At 36.3% G+C, this 20,706-nt stretch overlaps 1 protein-coding gene across 1 annotated transcript; it reads right to left on the bottom strand.

The window, feature by feature from the left end:
- Positions 1–5,242: 5,242 nt before the first annotated feature.
- Positions 5,243–20,482, bottom strand: LOC127850969 (uncharacterized). Its single transcript, XM_052384370.1, has 9 exons — positions 20,126–20,482; positions 16,979–17,221; positions 14,920–15,173; positions 14,291–14,437; positions 12,842–13,065; positions 10,486–10,737; positions 9,675–9,849; positions 7,917–8,062; positions 5,243–7,143 (listed from the first exon to the last, which is right to left on the bottom strand). Exons 1-9 carry the CDS (start codon positions 20,163–20,165, stop codon positions 6,849–6,851), a joined length of 1,776 nt encoding a protein of 591 aa, XP_052240330.1. The 5' UTR covers positions 20,166–20,482; the 3' UTR covers positions 5,243–6,848.
- Between the last annotated feature and the right edge of the window lie 224 nt (positions 20,483–20,706).

Here is a 20,706-nt window from a genome sequence, read left to right as displayed (position 1 = left end):
AACTGGGCATAATTCATGTGCGTAAAGTGTCGTCCCAGATTAGCCTGTGCAATCCGCACAGGCTAATCTGGGACGACACTTTACGCACATTTATTATGCCCAGTTTTCTCAGATCGCGACTCATATATCATAGAAAAGAATCTAAGAATAACTGTACTTTTTTCTTTAAATCTTAGAAAGCTTTACTTCAGTCTTAACAGTTTAACATTTACCATGAAAATTTACTATTACTTTTGACTTTTTGCTTGAAAACAGTCAAACATCCATTGACCAACTGCTGGAAGGACACTTATATGTGAATACCAATATATTGTGCCTATTACTTTTAATATTGCGTATTTTTAAAATGCTCTGTGCTAAATATATCTGAGATAAAAACTATATAAGCTTACGGTGAGGAAACTGAGAAAACATATTAGATTGTCTTGAAATAGAATGTTTGTTAAGGTCGTATACACAAACGTTTTAAGGAAAACAATAGTTGCAATCAGATGTTTATAAAGTTTCTCACAATATTAATACAACGTTTTAACCCATTTATGCCTAGTGGACTCTCACATCCTAATTAATTGGATCCATTTATTTCCAAAATTAGGGATGACTAGTATATTTATTTCCATAATTAGAATATTTCTTACAGAAATTCCTTTAAGCAAACAGCGCAGATCCTGATGAGACGCCGCATCATGCGGCGTCTCATCTGGGTCTACGCTGTTTGCCAAGGCCTTTTATCTAGACGCTATGTATAAGTGGGTTGAAGTGAAACAAGTGTATAGAAAATCGTCATTTAATCAATGCTTGGTGTTTTGAAGTTGTTGTGAAATGAAAACAGTGTTTACATGTATATTCATGATACAATGCTTGTCAGCATAATTCCCTAGTATCGCGGTAATGCTAGGGTAATGTATATTGAAATGTTACGGTAATTCAAGTTCAACCGCATTAATTTATCATTAGCATAACATAATTTTTGTCCCCCGATATTTGATATTCAGCTTTCGAAAACATATAAGTATTTTAACTGTCATTTCCAGTATAAACGAGCAAGCGGACAATTAGTTTCCCGTCGTTCATATACGTTAGGCGGATGACCATCTAAAAGTACATGTAATTATCAGAAGAAATCTATGTCAACATATCTAAGGCAACTACGCAAAACACTGAAACACGCACCCGAAGAAAACTACGGAATACCGTTATGCCATCGTGGTTACACATTAAAATCCAGAGGGCGAGAATGCAAAAACGCGATAGTACGATGGCGACAATGCGACAATACGATAACGACATTGCGACAATACGATGGCGACAATGCGATAGTACAATGGCAAAAATGCGAGAACGCGATAGTACGATGACGACAATGCGACAGTGCGATGACGACAGTGCGACAATACGATGGCGACAGTGCGATAGTACGATGGAGACAATGCGAGAACGCGATAATATGATGACGACAGTGCGACAAAACGATGACGATAGTGCGACAATACGATGGCGATAGTGCGATAGTACGATGGCGAGAATGCGAGAACGCAATAGTACGATGGCGACAATGCGACAATGCGACAATACGATGAAGACAGTGCGACAATAAGATGGCGACAATCCGATAGTACGATGGCGACAATGCGATGATACGATGGCGACAGTACGATATGTCTATCGCATTGTCGCCATCGTACTATTGCACTGTCGCCATCGTATTGTCGCACTGTCGCATTGTCGCCATCGTACTATCGCGTTCTCGCCATCGTACTATCGCATTGTCGCCATCGTATTGTCACACTGTCGTCATCGTATTGTCGCATTGTCGTCATCGTACTATTGCGTTCTCGCATTCTCGCCCTCTGGATTTTAATGTGTAACCACGATGGTATTCCGTAGAAAGCACTCGAATTGTCGTGGTGAAATAAGGTGATTTTAAACGAGTGTGAATAACAAATGAATGTCTGACCATAAAAGCTTACCACATGAGAACCAATTAACAAGACTGCGGGTATTCCACATTTTAAATACGACCAGTAACACTTAAAACACGTAGCGGAACAAAGATGACCGATATTGGTTACATGTTTTTACTGTGTTTAAAGAGATTATTGGGAGGTCACTTAAAGGCCGGTCAGAAGGCCCTCAATCGTGTTTATTATTTCTTATATTTCAGAGGTGGCTGAGAGGTTAGAAGGATCGAAGTGGCGTTTGCTATTTCTTTATACGGCACATAAATTCAACACTTTTTAGCGCATTGATGCATTTTGAAAGCTAAATAAAAACAACAAACACACCAGTTGAATTTTACGATTTGTCCGAATGAATATAGGACCACTTATACAAGCATATAACTTGAGGACCGGTAAATTTAGCCGGAGACCTCTGGACAATAAGCGGTGCGGAGCGTAACACTTAATTAATTTCAAGAATTGTCTCTTACACAAGCAACATAAATGTATAGCATCATGTAGAGTCCTCAACAAATATTTATAAGTTGCATTATATTCTTTTGTTCGTCCTTGATGGAAAAACTCGTGTTCAAGGCGACATTTTCGTATTTGACAGTCCTTTAAATGAGTCGTGTTCTTAGAAAACTTGTCTTAATGCAAGTGCGTAAAGTGTCGTCCCAGATAAGCCTGTGCAGTCCGCACAGGCTAATCAGGGACAACACTTTCCGCATAAACTTGATTTTCAGTAAGAAGGTACTTCCCTGAAACTTAAAATACCATAAAAGCGGAAAGTGTTGTCCCTGATTAGTCTGTGCGGATTGCACAGGCCTATCTGGAACGACACTTTACGCACATGCATTTAGCCCAATTTTCATAGAACACGACACAAATATTAAAGAGGGAATGCGTCCCTGCCTAAATCAAAGATTTGCATTCGAGACCATTCATTTTCTTGCTTTAATCTATTATCCGTAAGCAGTGAAGGCTAAATAATCATGTTTTCATGTTTTACATTCCTCTCTTAGAACTACGAATTTATTGAAAGAATTAAAGAAAAAAAACAGTTTAGGCAATATAAGAGCACCATAAGTGTTAAAGATGAATGCATGCATATCAGCTCACTCGGGCAAAACATGTGTATTTTATCTTTAAAATTATACTTTAATGATTTATTAATAAAAAAAGGTTAAGGCAAAGGCAGATATAAACTTTTCAATGAAAAAGTCTGCCTCGGTCTGAAATATTTTTGAGATTCAGTTAAGTGTATTTTCCGATTTATTTGAGATTAAAATCCAAAAAATCATTTGCGACCAAGATTTTTCAAAATGATTCGTAAATTTTGAATAAAATGACAGAAATAATCATGTTTTAGGCTAGGGCAGCTATGGACATTTTAATAAAAATTCTGCCTGGGCCTAAAATCTTACAATGTTGCCCTAATGAATATCTCCAGAACAAATTCAGTAAAATAATTTGGCTACATTGTTTTGATCATAAATCCCCATTAAAGAGCTAAAATGATTTGAATGTCTATGTTCAATGGTTATTTTGGTTCAATAAAATTTTGAACAAGGGAGAGCACTGTGGCTATTTAATAAATCGTGGCATGATGTGGCAACGATCGAGTGTCTGATCTTTTTATCACATGCTTTTAAATAAGCAACGAAAAATTCTGTCAGATCATATATTGACTAACTTAATTTGTATTTATGAACGTCTTTATCAGAAACAAGTGTTTTATTTGCGGTGGGAAATGCAGCTTATGTTCCAATTAAAACTATTCACTCAGCTCTTGTAATTGCAGATACTACTTGGTTGTTAAATACATGGAAGCATTCTGAAATAAATGTTAAATGTCACACATAAACAGTGACATTGATTAATGCCATGTACAACAAGACTATTGTCAATCAATATGGTCCCCTACCGGTGAAACTCTACCATTTTCAGCAATATTTCTAGACTATGTGTTGCCATAGTAACCAGAATTCTTGACGTTGGAACAAAATGAAATGATCTGCATAATCTTCATATTGCCATCTATCCATCTTTTAAGTTTCATGAAAAAATATGAAGAACTTTTAAAGTTATCAAAGGATCAACCATCTTCAGCAATATTTCTAGTCCATTTATTGCCATAGCAACCAAAATTCTTGACGTAGGAACAAAACGAAATGACGTGCATAATCTCCATATTACCATCTGTCCATGTTTCAAGTTTCATGAAAAAATATAAAGAACTTTAAAAGTTATAGCAGGATCCAGAAAAGTGTGACAGACTCACAGAGAGCAAACCATTAGTCCCCTCCGGTTTCACCGGTAGGGGACAATAAAATGTGTTTCATTCCTTCATATTACAGCTCCAAATAATTGTTTATTTACTGCATAAACATATTAATGAGGCAACTATTGCTGTTTGAAATGGCTCACTAAATTGCTAGATATGTTAGATAGTGGTGTTCTGGATATGGTTTCGGCCTAGGGACACGGAGGCCACAGGTTCAATGTTGGAGTGTTACTTAGATCTCTTCTTAGGACACCAAGTACTGGTTCCTCCCTGGAAATGGACTCAAATGCTATCAAATAAGACTTAGGCTTGGAATGCAATCGAGCTGAAATAAATAGGTTTAAACCAATTTGTTCAGTAACATGCTGTTGTCCTGGGACACTGAAGGTTTGTCTGACAGTCTGCATACAATTGAAATAGTTAAAAGATGATCGGCGGTCTGAAAAACTGGCCTTACAGCATGTGCGTAAAGTGCATCCCTTATAATGGACCAGGGATGACACTTTCTTTCTTTACTTGATTTTTACTAAGGAAATCATTCTTTTAAAATAAAAATACCATAAAAGCAGGTGTCTTCCCTGACAAGCCCGTGTGGACTGCACAGTCTAATCTTGGACAACACTTTACGCACATGCATTATATGTAAGCTCCCTTTTCCCCAAATTAAGGCTCATATGTAAAATGCTAGATAGCTTTATAAATAGTGCAGGCACTGCAAGAAAAAGAGATGTGTTGTCAGAAACACAATGTCCCCTTCTGCGTCACTTTGAAGCCATATATTGGACCTTTTACCTTGAAGGATGACCTTGACCTTTCACCACTCAAAATGTGCAGCTCCATGAGATACATATGCATGCCAAATATCAAGTTGCTATCTTCAATATTGCAAAAGTTATGACCAAAGTTGAAGTTTCTGGACAGACGGACAGACTGACTGAGGGACAGACAGACTGACGGACAGTTCAAAAACTATATGCCACCCTTTGGGGGCATAAAAAGTACAACAAACCTAATGTAGGAGCTCAACAATTTATTCATAAATATGAAAATAAATATTTAGTGTAAAATAAAATATAACAAAACGTGAACTGTGTTAAAAAATAATCATTTATTTAAATTTCACAAGCACAATAGTTATCACAGTTAACAAATGCACAATAGTTATCAAATGTTTTGTGTTGAAAATTATTATTAATAACAGGAGAAAAAACAACAACATATCCACATAAATATTTATAACAATAACAATATCTATAACAATAGAAATAATATTAAAGGATGCAATTTATGTATGTGTGCACAATAGTTATCACAGCTCAATAGTAGACACAATTTAAAAAAGTAAGTTGAGTATCATGTATGGCACCTGCCCATTGGTCTTGGTCATGGTCTTGAACATTGAAGCCATGATATAGTTGATTTACCCATTTATGCCTAGTGGACTCTCCCATCCTTTTAAATTGGATCAATTAATTTCCAAAACTATGGATGTCCAGTATATTTATTTCTATATTTAGAATATTTCTTACAGAAATTCCATTAAGCAAACAGCGCAGATCCTGATGAGACGCCGCATCATGCAGCGTCTCATCTGGGTTAACACTGTTTGCCAAGGCCTTTTTTTCTAGACGCTAGGCATATATGGTTAAAACTATAATTTCACAATTAACCGTTTTGAATGGTGTAAATACTTAAAACTTGAACATAATAATTTGGAATAAGAGGAATATCCTGTGTGGGTATTCACGGTTCCTCGAGCAAAAACATTGACTTTCTTATCACATTTTTCTTTTTGAACTGTATCCAAAGATTTATGTTAATAACGAGATACGATACCTAACATCTCAGCAATATAAAGTATTTAAAGACAATTTAATGTAAGCAAGTGTTCCGGTCGGACACATATGCCCCCCAAAAATGACCTTGACCTTTGACCTAGTGACCTGAAAATCAATAGAGGTCATCTGCCAGTCACAAGCAATGTACCTATGAAGTTTCATGATCCTAGGCCTAAGCATTCTTGAGTTATCATCCAGAAACCATTTGATGGACAGACAAACAGATGGACCGACCGACATGTGCAAAACAATATACCCCCTCTTCTTTTAAGGGGGGCATAAAAATACGTATTAAATTACCTCAGACTCTTGGTAGTTGTCATGAATATATATATACTTAAAATAGTTAAAATAACGACAGGGTTTTTTTTGGCCGATTTTATAGCCGAAATTCGGCTATGTTCCCAATCCCAAAAAGTTTACTTTTTTCCCAAAATGTGGCAAAAAATTCCCAATTTACAAAAAAAAAAAAAAATTTTTTTTTTTTTATTTTTTTTTAGAAAGAAGTGTCTAATGTGTATTTTATCTCAATTTTAATTCAATTACCTCAAACAAAGTATTATATGATTATTTTTTTTTTAATTTGAATGATTATAAAGAGTTATATCAAATAAAGTATTTCCCTTGTCTGTGGACTTTTCGTGTGGAAAAAAAAGGCTAATGAATTTATTTTCCCAATTTCATGAAAATGCAGATAAACCTCCCAAATCCAAAGCCATGGGCTATCTTCCCAAAAAGTGGAAAAAAAACCTGAACGAAGCTTTATGAACATGGGTTCTGACCTCAAATCTCCATTTTTTCAAAAACTTTCGCCAGGCGCCCGCTCTTGATATCCAACTGTACCTGGCGTATTTCGTCATCAAAATTAGTCGTCCCAGACACAAGCATTCCAAACATCTTGTCCAGCTTCGTCAAATCTGGTCGGGCAAAGTCGAAAATGAACCGCATTGGTTTGTGGCCGTTGGCTTCCAATTTGGGTACCATATCACCGCGAGAATTCTGATTATGGAAGAATGAGACGAAGACGAGCTTCGCCGGGTACACTTCGTCGTGGTACTTCTGGTACAGGCCATTGAAGCTAAAGTGGCAAAAAACCCAGCTAAGGGCCTTGTTTCTAAAAACTTTTAACTGCCAGATAAGTTAATAGATGTTAATTTTTTTAGATTTAGTCCTTGAAACTAAAAATATCATAAAAGCGGAAAGTGTCGTACCTGATTAGCCTGTGCAACCTGCACAGGCTAATATATGACCACACTTTAAGCACATGCATTAAGCCCAGTTTTCTCAGAACGCGGCTCATATTATTGCTTTAGACATTTATTATATTTGGGTCTGAAGTTAACAGACAATACCTTGAGGAACCATTAGTTCAATTAAATTTGTATGCGCTTCTTCGAAGAAGCCGGGGGGAAATTGAAAGTATCTTTGAGGAGGTTCCCTTAACTCTACCACTCATATTTAACCACTCAGACCCACTCACTTAGTCTTTTAGAAAATCAAATTAAATTAAAAACCTGTGTTACTTGATTAAATTTTAAAACTTTCAATTCTAATCCCAAGATACTGATGAGCAGAAAACAGCATAAAACCTGAACAGAAAACAGCATAAAACCTGAACAGATTGCAAATAACTAACAGTTCAGTTTAATGCTGTCTGCTGCTCATCAGTACCTTAATGATGGAAAATAACCCTTTAAAACTTAAATCTAGAAGAAAAAAATTATAACTTAAACAATTTAATTAAATTAAATTTAAACAAAATTTAAACAAATCTAGAAAGAAATTTCCGTACAAACACAACAAAATGCGTATGCAAGTAGTAAATGGTTACTAGGAAACGGGTTTTCTTACTTATCGCCATGACTCTGGCCATTCTCTTCTTCATCGGTCACAATGATGAACGTCTTCACGACCTCCTTTTTTTCATAGAAAGGCCACAGACTGGCTGCAGGGGTCGTACCACCTCCTGCCTGCATCTCCACAGCTAGGTTTAGAACCTGCATTAAAACAAGAAACGGTCGGAGACGGGTGATGCTCCCCAAAGTTTTTTTTTGTCACAATATTGCACTATATATTCAGATAAAAGGAAACGTCTTGAGGGCACAGTAGTTGGGGGGACAAGAATTTTTTTATTTAGACAATTTCAAAGGGCCATAACTCTGTGAAAAATCATCTGACCAGAACCGCTGATAATATGCACATCTTCTCTTGGTAGTGAAGCTTCCCATAAAGTTCCATTGAATTCCGGTCATTTGTTGCTGAGAAATAGCCCGGACGAAAATTGTTCAAGGACAGACACTTGTACGGACAGACGAAGCGGCGACTGTATGCTTTCCCCCAACAAAATTTGGGGGAGCATAAAAAGTATGATTGAGCGTTGCTCTGGGAAAATGTGGCTTAACACAAAATTTGCTAAAATATTTTTTAATTTTAACACCAATATGTTGAATAATACAACCTATGCTCTCAGAAACGGGACTTAATGCTTGTACGTGTTGTCGTCTATGATTAGCCTGTGCAGTCTTCACGGGCTTATCAAGGACATCACTTTCCGCCTAGAATGGATTTTATGTTTAGAAGAAACTTCATTTAAACAAAAAAACTTCATTAATGTTGAAATTGTTGTTACTGAATAGACTGTACAGGCTAATATTGGATGATAGTTACGTACATGCATATAGGGTCATTTTTCCAGAGTGATTCTCATATATTTACATATTATTTCTAATATTGATGGTGCAATTTAAAAATCTTTGAGCAAATTTTTTATTTTGCACAAATAATGTGAAAATAAAAATAAAAATTAGACTAATGGTATTGTATGCTTTCTAGTGGTTTATAGGAAAATATCACACGTAAATAATTGGTATATCACTGTTTTAAGTTGTGTAAAAAACCTATAATGTATTTTATGTTTATACTTATGTGATATTGCATATAGTTGATGAAACACCACATTGCAAGTTAAACACAAACATTTAATAAAGAGTGTTATGTGAAGAATGTTACATCACCTTGATTAAAGTCTTGAGTAAACTATTTGTGACTTAAGTATGAGCCACTGAGCCCAAATACACAAAGTTCTTGAGGGGAATACTCCTAAACTTTGCACAATTTTGTAGAAAGTGAGTATGACTATTGAGTGTTTCAGGTCTTGTTAAAATTTAAATGAAAAAAAATGCTAACAAGAAATGTGTTGTCAGAAACACTATGTCCCCTTCTGCGCCACTTTGATTTAGTTTTTTTGACCTTTGACCTTGAAGGATGACCATGACCTTTTACCACTCAAAATGTGCAGCTCCATGAGATACACATGCATGCCAAATATGAAGTTGCTATATTCAATATAGCAAAAGTTATTGCAAAATGTTAACGTTGGCGCAAACCAACAGACAGACCAACAGACAGGGCAAAAACAATATGTCCCTCACTATAATGGTGGGGGACATAAACATGGTTCTTATTTTATCATCCTGTGAGCGTTGACCAATGGATTTGACATTGACATTCTGAATATTTGATATGAAATCAGTCTTAAACTGCATCTTAAGTAAAGACTTCCCAAAGAAGCTTTCTGAATACTGGCCCAGATCGTCGATTTGTGATTACCTCTTCAATGTTCTTAGGTACATATGGAGGGACGATATTTTCAGTGTTGAAGAACACGAGTTGAGCCTGACATATTGCTGTCAACAGGCCTGCGATGATGGAACTTGTTCTTATCGCCACTTGCATCGAGCCAGACGCGTCCCCTATCACAACTATTGGGGACTCCAGAGAGAGGCTAAATAAAAGATACCGTAAATAGACATGACATATTACCCTTTCCCACTCAGATGCAAAGTGAAAATTGCTATGTGCAAACAGCATAAAACCAGAACAGCCAGCAAGTAACTTGCAGTCTGTTCAGGTTTTATGCTGTTTGCTGCTCATCGGTATTTAAGGGTTGAAAATAAAGCCTTTAAAACTTGAATCTAGTAAGAAAGGTCTTCAATTAAATACAACAATCTAAGGGACTACAAAGGCGTCAAAATACAAATCTAAGTGGTAAAGGGTTTAGAGCCACTAATAACAGCCATGGCCTGCTTCTTTTTGTCCAATTGAATTTTGAATTTCTTTGTGGGATAAAAACCTATTCTAAACCAATGCCCATTCAAGTGAGTTAAAGAATCATAACAAGAGGTAATTAAAATTTTCTAATATTAGCAAAAACAACAAATTAGCAAATACAACAGGCAAACTGCACTTAGGTTTGCATATTTCTTGGAAAGTGTGTACACAACTGCTTGGAATTCATCAAAGCATATCAATCTGTGTGAAAATCTCCAATTAAGAAAACAATTCTTCACAATTTGGCAAAATAGCATGACACAACTTTTTCGACATCAGTAAGAGACAAACACAAAACAATAATGCTGACCTAATTGCGTCCATCTTTTTCTGTCCCAAGGGCAACAACTCCTTGAAAAATGGCGCCTTGGTCTCGTCTGGCTTTCTCTCCTTCCCATTTTCACCGTAACCGTAGCTGTTTTGCTGCAGACCCTCTCGATACATCTTGATCGCCAGAAGACGTTCCAGAAGCTTGCCATTAGGCAGAGTAATCTCTTCCCCTGCCTGGACACGTCTTGTTATAACCTCGTCCACTTCAGTGCACTTCAGTTCGTCGTACCACCTAACAAACAGCAGATGGTTTTTTTTAAACTGATTAACATGTACCCACTTATTTTTTCAGATAATTCCCTGTAACAAAAAACACCCCAAAATTTACATAAAATAGGGAACTTTCAAATTGTTCCAATTAGTGAATACGGCTTCCGAAATTTTCATCTGGCTACATTTTTTTCATAAAACCCAGTAAAGCAGATAAAATGTGAAGAATTTATGTGTTAACCATAAATCTGTCAAAAGAAAATTTTGGGCCACTGGAGCCCTAATGTGTTATTTGAAATCCTTGTATCTTGACTTTTTAATTTGTCATCCAAGATTGCCTTATCAAATAATCACACGTATTCAACCATTATGTCATAGATCTTATAGAATAAACATACAACAGTAAAACAATTTATTTTGCATAGAAAATAATACAGAAATTATTTTTTTGGTCAAATAGCTATTCTCATGCAATTGTATGGCTTCTGGTCCTTTCTTAGGGAATTAATCAATACATGTATATCTTTTGCTCACAACAAATAAACAATATCATCAATATTCTCCGATATATTAAAGAACGTGCAAAGAATCAAAAAGGCAAGGCATGTGTACATAGGGCATGGATGCCCCCCCCCCATTCAACATTTATCTAAAAACGTTGATCTCTAATTGTGACCTTGATGTTGACCTCTAATTGTTACCTTGATGTTGACCACTAATTGTTACCTTGATGTTGACCCCCTCTAATTGTTACCTTTATGTTGACCTCTAATTGTTACCTTGATGTTGACCTCTTATTGTTACCTTGATGCTGACCTCTTATTGTAACCTTGATGTTGACCTCTAATTGTGACCTTGATATTGACCTCTAAATGCATCCTTGATGTTGACCCCTAATTGCTACATTGATGCTGACCTCTAATGGTTACTTTGTTGTTGACCTCTAATTGTTGTCTTGATGTTGACCTCTAATTGTTACCTTGTTGCTCACCTTAAATTGTTACCTTTATGTTGACCTCTTATTGTTACCTTGATGTTGACCTCTAAGTGTTACATTGATGTTGACCTCTAAGTGTTACCTTGACATTGACCTCTAATTGTTACCTTGACCTTTGAGTTAGGGACATGAGTAGTACAGATTACAAATTGTCTTATGATGCTTGACATGTGTGCCTGATTTTTTTCAACCCATATAAAATATAAAACAAAGTTATGCCTTAGACAGAATTTTTTGCACAGATGGATAGAAGATGAGACCACAAGATGGACATTGAAGCTGACGAATGCTGCCATCTTTGCAGGGAATCATAAAATAATAGAATTACAGAAATCAACTAATCAATTAGGTTTGTGCACAGAAATTGGTATTATTACTTCTACAGGCTCCAGGGCCAGTATATACACCAACCACTGTTTTAACGAAAGTCTGACATTAACCCATTTATTCCTAGCGTCTAGAAAAAAGGCCTTGGCAAACAGCATAGACCAGATGAGACGCGGCATGATGCATGGGTCTGCACTGTTTGCTTAAAGGAATTTCTGTAGGAAATATTCTAAATATAGAAATAAATATACTAGAAATCCCTAATTTTGGAAATAAATTGATCCAATTTAGAAGGATGGGAGAGTCCACTAGGCATAAATGGGTTTAAGAATATTCCTAAAACTGTGATGCACTAAAACAAAATGAAAGTAAAGTCTAGCATGACAGTTTACCCTTTGCATGCTGGGATATTTGTCGTCTGCTAAATTGGTGTCTGCTGAATTTCTCAAATCATCATTTTCTTCACTTTTTTTACAAAAACCACTATCAGAATAGCAAACAGTTTGGATCCTGATCAGACGCCACGTTTTGTGGCGTCTGATCAGGATCCAAACTGTTTGCAAAGGCCTTTAAAATTCGGTTCCCGCGCTAAAAGGGTTAACAGCTATAATTATATAATTATTCTTATTGTTTAGAACAATATGATAATGATATCAACACCATTATTTAGCCTGTTGATACGCAAACTCTGAGGTATTTTTTTGAGTAAAAGACTTATTATTCTTAAGTCTTACAATGGTTAGGTAAATATGGACCCAGATCTGTGATTTTGGTCTTCAGTAAGCCTGATGCAAGCCCTTACCAAATCACTGTATCCAATTTCTTCTCGTATGAAGCTATCCGTGCCTTCGATTCGTTCGTGAGAGCAGTCAAGTGTAACTTCACATGAGTGTATGGGATGGGGAACTCCTGTATCAAGCTATTCACATTCTCGGCAGTAACATTGCAACACCGCTGAACCATAGACCCCTCTGGGGCGGGACCACCATAGCAGTATTCCAGGAACCAATCTAGGGCGGGAAAATCCTAAAAAAGTTGGAGAAACCAGTCAAAGGAAGTGAAATCTTGAAAGTTGGAGGAACCAGTCAAGGGAGGGGAAATCCTGGAAAAGTGTGAGAAACCAGTCAAGGGACAGGAAGTCCTGAAAAGTTTGCGGAACCAGTCAAGGGAATGGAAATCCTGAAAAGTTGGAGAAACCAGTCCAGGGCGAGGAAATCCTGAAAGTTGGAGGAACCAGTCCAGGGAGGGGAAATCCTGCAAAGACTTGAAGTAACCAGTCAAAGTAGGGCATATCCTATAAAAAAAATTGAGCCGGGTTCTATGAAAACAGAGAGTAATGCATGTTCGTAAAGTAACGTCCCAATGTGTCAACGAGCCCCGTTCTGTGAAAGTTTAATTGCATGTGCGTAAGATGTCATTCCAGATTTACCTGTGCAGACGACACTTTTGACTTTTATAGATTTTTTTAAAAAGGAAGTCTCTTAGTGAAAATCCAGTGAAGGCAGTAAGTCTCCTCTTCTTGGACTACACAGGCTAATCTGGGATGACACTTTAAGCACATGCTTTGAGCCCAGTTTCCCAGAACGCAGCTAAATTAAATCTGGGCTAACAATGGTAAATTGAGACGGTGATTATTCTGCATCTGGGAGGTCTAACGTTTATTCGCTTCCACAAAAATCAATGATTTCAAACCCACTTTAAAGAAAGTGTTGATTATTTTTGGAAGACAACTCATGACTGCCTTTATAAAAAAATAGCTTTTGATGTTATCTAAAGACCATTAATTTTGTATATCAAACAGACCAACAAGTCTCATTTGCTGGTCTCAATATTGGTGTAGATTTCTCATTGAAAATGAAATGTCTTGGGTTTGTTACCCTTTCCAGGAGCCTTATTGCCCTATTCAGGCTAGATTTCATCTTAAGGTCACATTGCTGTAATGGATTTTGTGTATGTTTGCCACCAGTAACCATAATACGTACCCAGGGAAGACTCAACTTCTCTTCAGGTCACTGTTAGTTTACAGGATATGGTATATGCCTATCAAACAGGGAGTTTCGGGTTCAATCCCAATTAAGGAAGTGTCTTAAGATCTTTTCTAACAACAGCAAGTACTGCTTTTACTTTGGAACGGATTTGATGGTGTTTCTATAGGCCCAAGGATTTTGTGGCAATTTAGAAAAAAAAGCTTTAAACTACATTTTTTTCTTATGCATTCAAGAAAAAAATACAGTATTAATTAAATTGTTACCTGTTTAGGATGAAAATGACAAATGTCGGCCAACTTCGTCCAGGGATCCTTGGGAAAATGTAAAGCGTAGAACTCCAGTTCATCTTTCGTGAAATGCTTTACCCAACTTCGAACATGTTTACAGATGGCTCCACTGGCTGTGCCATGCTGCAAGTAAATTATGTTGATTGAAAAACAACAACAAAAGATTTCAGTGATGTTTCCATGTAGTTGATCTGTTGGACCCATAAAGATAGGAAGATCACAGAGTTTCATCCCTACTTTATGCATAGTTTAACCCTGGAAATCATTTTTAAAACCTCAAAATACGCATTCAATAAAATAAGTACATTTTTAACTAGCCAGCCTTGGCACTGGTAGGCTAATTTAATCAAGTCAAATCGACTGGGAACTGGCGCTATAGAAATCACTAGGTCGACTAGGGGCATGAGGTGTGGGCACCAAAAGTGTCATTGTCAGCCACAGTTAAGTCTGAATCATTCTCATTTGGATATTTATTGTTGCTTTATTGAAAACAAGTAGCCGAATGAACATTTTTTTAAAAACGTTTGCTAATGTGTACCCATCAGCTATCAGACTTAGTTTTCACAGAGTAAGGCATGTAATACTCTACAATTATTTCAACTTACCAACGGTTTATGCTTGTTCAAGTTGTCGATGTCCGACTTCAGTTTGCCAATTGTTGTGGGTTTCACTTTGCCGGCAGATGTCTGTAAACGTTTCATCTTCTTTTCAAGGACACGAATTTGGCGCCCAGAGTCCAGCAAAGTCACAGCTTTGAGAACTTCAAGCAGCCCAAAGTTGTCTTTGTTCTGGAGAAAAGCGTTTGCCAACTCATAGTCATGTCTCGCCCAGGCGGCTGCGAGGGCTCTGATTCTAGCATCTGAAATTTGCAGATAAAATTGAAATTTAAGTTAACCCTTTATCACTTAGATACGTATTTTTACGCTTTTGTAGTCCCTTAGAAAGTTAAATTAAATTTAAGACCTTTTTACTAGATTAAAGTTTTAAAGGCTTTATTTCTAACCCTTAAATACTAATGAGCAGCAAACAGCATAAAACCTCAACAGACTGAGAGTTACTCACAGGCTGTTATGATTTTATGCTGTTTGCACATACATACATACTCTGCCCTGTGTCTACTCAATCATACGTGATCTGCCCTATGTCTATGCAATCATACGTACTCTGTGCTATGTCTACTCAATCATACGTACTCTGCCCTGTGTCTATGCCTAGTATCACTGTATCAATCATACGTACTCTGCGCTATGTGTACTCAATCATACGTACTCTGTGCTATGTCTACTCAATCATATGTACTCTGCCCTATGTCTATGCCTAGTATCACTGTATCAATCATACGTACTCTGCACTATGTGTACTCAATCATACCTACTCTGTGCTATGTGTACTCAATAATACGTACTCTGCGCTATGTGTACTCAATCATACTTACTCTGCGCTATGTGTACTTAATCATACCTACCCTGCGCTATGTCTACTAAATCATACGTACTCTGTGCTATGTCTACTCCATCATACGTATTCTGCACTATGTCTACTCCATCATACGCACTCTGCACTGTGTCTACTCAATCATGCATACTCTGCACAATGTCTACTCAATCATATGTACTCTGCGCTATGTCTACTCAATCATACATACTCTGTGCTATGTCTACTCCATCATACGTATTCTGCACTATGTCTACTCCATCATACGTACTCTGCACTGTGTCTACTCAATCATACATACTCTGCACAATGTCTACTCAATCATATGTACTCTGAGCTATGTCTACTCAGTCATATGTACTCTGCGCTATGTGTACTCAATCATACGTACTCTGCGCTATGTCTACTCAATCATACATACTCTGCGCTATGTCTACTCAATCATACGTACTCTGTGCTATGTCTACTCCATCATACGTACTCTGCACGATGTCTACTCAATCATATGTACTCTGAGCTATGTCTACTCAGTCATATGTACTCTGCGCTATGTGTACTCAATCATACGTACTCTGCGCTATGTCTACTCAATCATACATACTCTGCGCTATGTCTACTCAATCATACGTTCTCTGTGCTATGTCTACTCCATCATACGTACTCTGCACTGTGTCTACTCAATCATAGGTACACTGCGCTATGTGTACTCAATCATAAGTACTCTGCACTATGTCTACTCAATCATTCCTACTCTGTGCTATGTCTACTCAATCATACATACTCTGCACTATGTCTACTCAATCATACGTACTCTGCACTATGTCTACACCATCATACGTATTCTGCACTATGTCTACTCAATCATACATACTCTGCACTATGCTACTCAATCATACATACTCTGCACATTGTGTACTCAATCATACATACTCTGCACTATGTGTACTCAATCATACATACTCTGCACTATGTTTACTCAATCATACGTACTCTGTGCTATGTCTACTCAATCATACGTACTCTGCACTATGTCTACTCAATCATATATACTCTGCACTGTGTCTACTCAATCATACATACTCTGCACTATGTCTACTCAATCATACGTACTCTGCGCTATGTCTACTCAATCATACATACTCTGCACTATGTCTACTCAATCATACATACTCTGCACTATGTCTACTCAATCATACGTACTCTGCGCTATGTCTACTCAATCATACATACTCTGCACTATATCTACGCCATTATTCTGCAGGACAGCCATAGCGGCTGCATATCTGTCACGGTTCTGCTGCTGCCCCTCGTAATGCTGGTCTGCAGAGACGTTGCCCACAAAATATGAGGTAACGTCAGTCTCGATATTCAACTCCTTGGGAGTTGTCGTTGTCTCTTCCCTGGGCTTTGACTGGGATCGTGTATTGCGACCTCCTCTTCCCCGGCTTGAACCACGACCCCTTCCACCACGACCTAGAAATGATAATATATCACAATAACAGGTATTTCAATTTAAGCAGAATCCTGCTTTAGATGCAAACATTTTGAAACTTTCTCACTGTTGACCCCTGCAAATAATCTGCATTGCACTAATTTGACCAAGAAGTTTACTCCAAAATATACGATATCATATGACAACCAATTTCTTTTTTTTAGTTGTATTTTACTCAAGTTTATTTAAAAGATGTGAAGACTTTTAAATAAATACGCAGAAACAAAATAACTCCAGAAGAGTTCAAGCATGGGGTCATTTTACTTCTGGTTTTCAAATTCAATTAGAATCACTGAATCATAGGTGAAGCCAATCATAGAAGTGTGCCTAGTTGGGGTTCGAATCCAAGACCACTAGAATACTAGCAAGGTGTTGTAACAATGAGCCTTCTAGGCTGCTAGTTATTACTAAGGAACAGTATATAATTAAAAAAAAACTGTTCAAACATTCAAAACAGAAATTTAAATGGATTGAATTGTTAAGTGTTGGTCAGTATTTTGGTAAATATTTGTATCATAGTTCTGTGCTACATAATATAAAGAATTGAATTTTAGCAGAACACAACCAAATGTGTCAAGGGAGTCAGGCAAGGTTACTACTTTCTTACAAAGCAATTAAGGAAATATGTTGAATACTGAATTACTTTTTATATTTTGCAAATTTCACTCCAGCAAATTTTTAGACTCATTTAAACATTAACTAAATTCTCAACAAAGGTCTCAATAATTAGAATGTAGCCAGTGTATGTTATCACATTAGATTTGTTTTCTCACTACCAGCTATTAAACGGGCCTTTTCACAGATTTTGGCATGTATTGAAGTTTGTCATTAAAAGCTTTATAGGGATAATTGTAAACATTGCATCTAAAAAGCTCCAGTACAAAAACAAGAATAAAATTAAAGAAATTAAAAAAGTAAACCCTCAACTGGGCTCGAACCACTGACCTCTGGAGTAAAAGTCTATCACTTAGACCACTCAGCCATCTGTGCTCATGCAATGAGTAATGAATTTTATACTTTTTATAAACAATCCTCGTAGAATGACAAAATATAACAAAAACAACAGAACTCTCCTAATTATTCAATCATTTCGAGTTGCAACACTTAATATTTTTCTGGTTTTTAAATCGTCAAAAGAGGCATATAATGGATATTTTATAGCATGGTGAAAGTTCAGTATTACTGTTTCCTCACAAATATCATAACTATAAACAACGAAAATTTACAAATCTGAAACATTTTTTTTTATTTTGTCAATTTACCAAAACTCAAAAGGCTACTTGTCATAAAAGCTAAGAGCATTCAAGAAGAACAAATCAAAGGGTATCATATGTTGGGTGATGGTCGTTTCGTGCCACTACCAGTTCGTGCCACTGATATTTGTGTAGGAAGGGGCTGAGAGGGATTGGTTGTTTCGTCCCACTGATAATATATAGCCAGAATGGTGTGAATAATACTGTATAGGTGTGAATCATAATGGGGTGTATATTGATGTAGCAAATTACAACAGTGTTAACAATTATAATTATATTTTCTTGTTTATTTTACTGTTTTTGTGTTTCAGTTACCATATTATTATTCATCTCACTGTGTATATGTATTTATGATATTATTTATTTTGCCAAAAGCATGTTTTGCCGATTATGCGATTATTATTATGATAAAATGTTTGCATAGTGCATTGTATTAAATAAATTTATAACACAAAGTGCTGTCGTTTTTATTTTATGCACCATGTGCATTACATGTATGTTCAATAAGTTTAAAACATAAAGTGCTGTTATTTTAATTTTGCGATCATTATATTATGTTCGCAGAGTGCATTGTGTTCAATTTCAATAAATATAAAACATAACGTGCTGTTATTTTTTTTTAGGCACCATGTGCATTATGTCCAATAAATATAAAACATGAAGTGTATAACATTTAACAATAATAAGAAAGCATGAATGAACAATAATACAGTTTATTTTCAAAAAATAATTAATAAAATGTTGGTCATTTGCTTTTAGAAAAGCTTATGTTTTACTAGCAACTCGCAAACTATTAATTATTGGCATCATCAGTGCCGCTAAAGGCATTCAAATGTTATAGTAGCGACAAGCAAACAATTAATTAGCGAGCCAGGCCTTTTATGGTCAATTAGTTAATTATTAACTAAGAAAGGTATGTTCATTATAAGCAATCATACTAATTAAATGTTCACTTTTGCTTTTAAAAATCTCAGTATTAATGAGAATACCATTATAAATGAGAATACCATTTTACATGAGAATACCATTGTAAATGAGAATACTAGTATCAATATCAATTATTATAAATTATTACTTGTAATATAAATAATGTTAATACTTATTGTCTTATTTTTTCTAGTGCAGTGATGGTGGTCGCACATACTGGACGTGCAGTGTCAGAAACAAAGCCACGAAATGTTAAGCGAACGTTAAGCAGTTCGGTGAATAAATAATCTTGAAATTAAAAATAGGTTGTTTTTACATGGCATAGGTGACCATCACAGGTGCGAATATTTCCCATTTTGATTAACACCTACACGGTATTATTCACACCTACCCGGCTATATATTATCAGTGGGACGAAACGCTACCCCTTTTCAACAGAAATATCAGTGGCACGAACTGGTAGTGGCACGAACTGGTAGTGGCACGAAACGACCATAACTCCATATGTTTACCTCTTTCTTAATAATTTAAGATTATTTTAAGTATATGTAACATTGTAGTTTGTACAAGTAAGAGGGGACCTGTACATTTGTATGGGTCCCTACGGTAATTCTAAATACTTGAGATTTGATCTGCAATACTGAAGCCAAATGCATGAGAGAGAAAAGTCGCCCCAGAGTAGCATTAAATCAGTGTTGAACTTACCTCTTCCACCACGACCACGTCCTCTTCCTCGGCCTCGCATGATTAAGACACAATCAAAATATCTGGTGAAAAATGCCTAAAAGCTTCCAAGTTGTTGCCCTGTTCCGTTTTCGATATTATTTACAATTGCACAAGTCTGTCCGATTGCACTTTGTCCTTTGGTTAATTTGGCTCAATCAATGATTTTCATGCACCAAATATGTGGCCTGAGATTTTCAGGTGTCAAAGAATCTTAGTTTCGTGTGTTATTTCATGTTTATTCGTTTAGTTTGCTCAATGTCAGGCTTATTTATATGGATAAAGACTTCGTTCGCTATTGCACAACACACATGTAAACATTACATCTCACAACACCGGTCAATAATCATGGGCCAAAATGTAGTCCTAAATTTAATTATGTTTCTGGAATAAAGATAAGGATACCATTATATTAATTTGTATTGGTATCAAACTTCAACTAGATCTTAATGTTTTACAAATACATTATTTATGTATGTGTTTCATACTATTTGTACATATTTGCCGACAATATATTCATACGCGCTTGCACAATATTTCAACAGAAAGCGAAAGCACGCCTA

This window comes from Dreissena polymorpha, chromosome 11 (genome assembly GCF_020536995.1).
Source record: "Dreissena polymorpha isolate Duluth1 chromosome 11, UMN_Dpol_1.0, whole genome shotgun sequence".
Lineage (NCBI taxonomy): Eukaryota > Metazoa > Mollusca > Bivalvia > Myida > Dreissenidae > Dreissena > Dreissena polymorpha.
This window is presented reverse-complemented; position numbering and strand designations above follow the sequence as displayed.

Bases quoted from the DNA above. Each gene is read 5' to 3' on its own strand.
- LOC127850969 (XM_052384370.1), bottom strand. From the start codon at position 20,165: ATGCGAGGCCGAGGAAGAGGACGTGGTCGTGGTGGAAGAG. The intron at 13,066-14,290 runs GTAACAATTTAA...CAACTTTTTTAG, and splicing joins GTCATTTTCATCCTAAACAG to GATTTTCCCGCCCTAGATTG. The intron at 8,063-9,674 runs GTAATCACAAAT...GTTTTAATGCAG, and splicing joins TACCTAAGAACATTGAAGAG to GTTCTAAACCTAGCTGTGGA.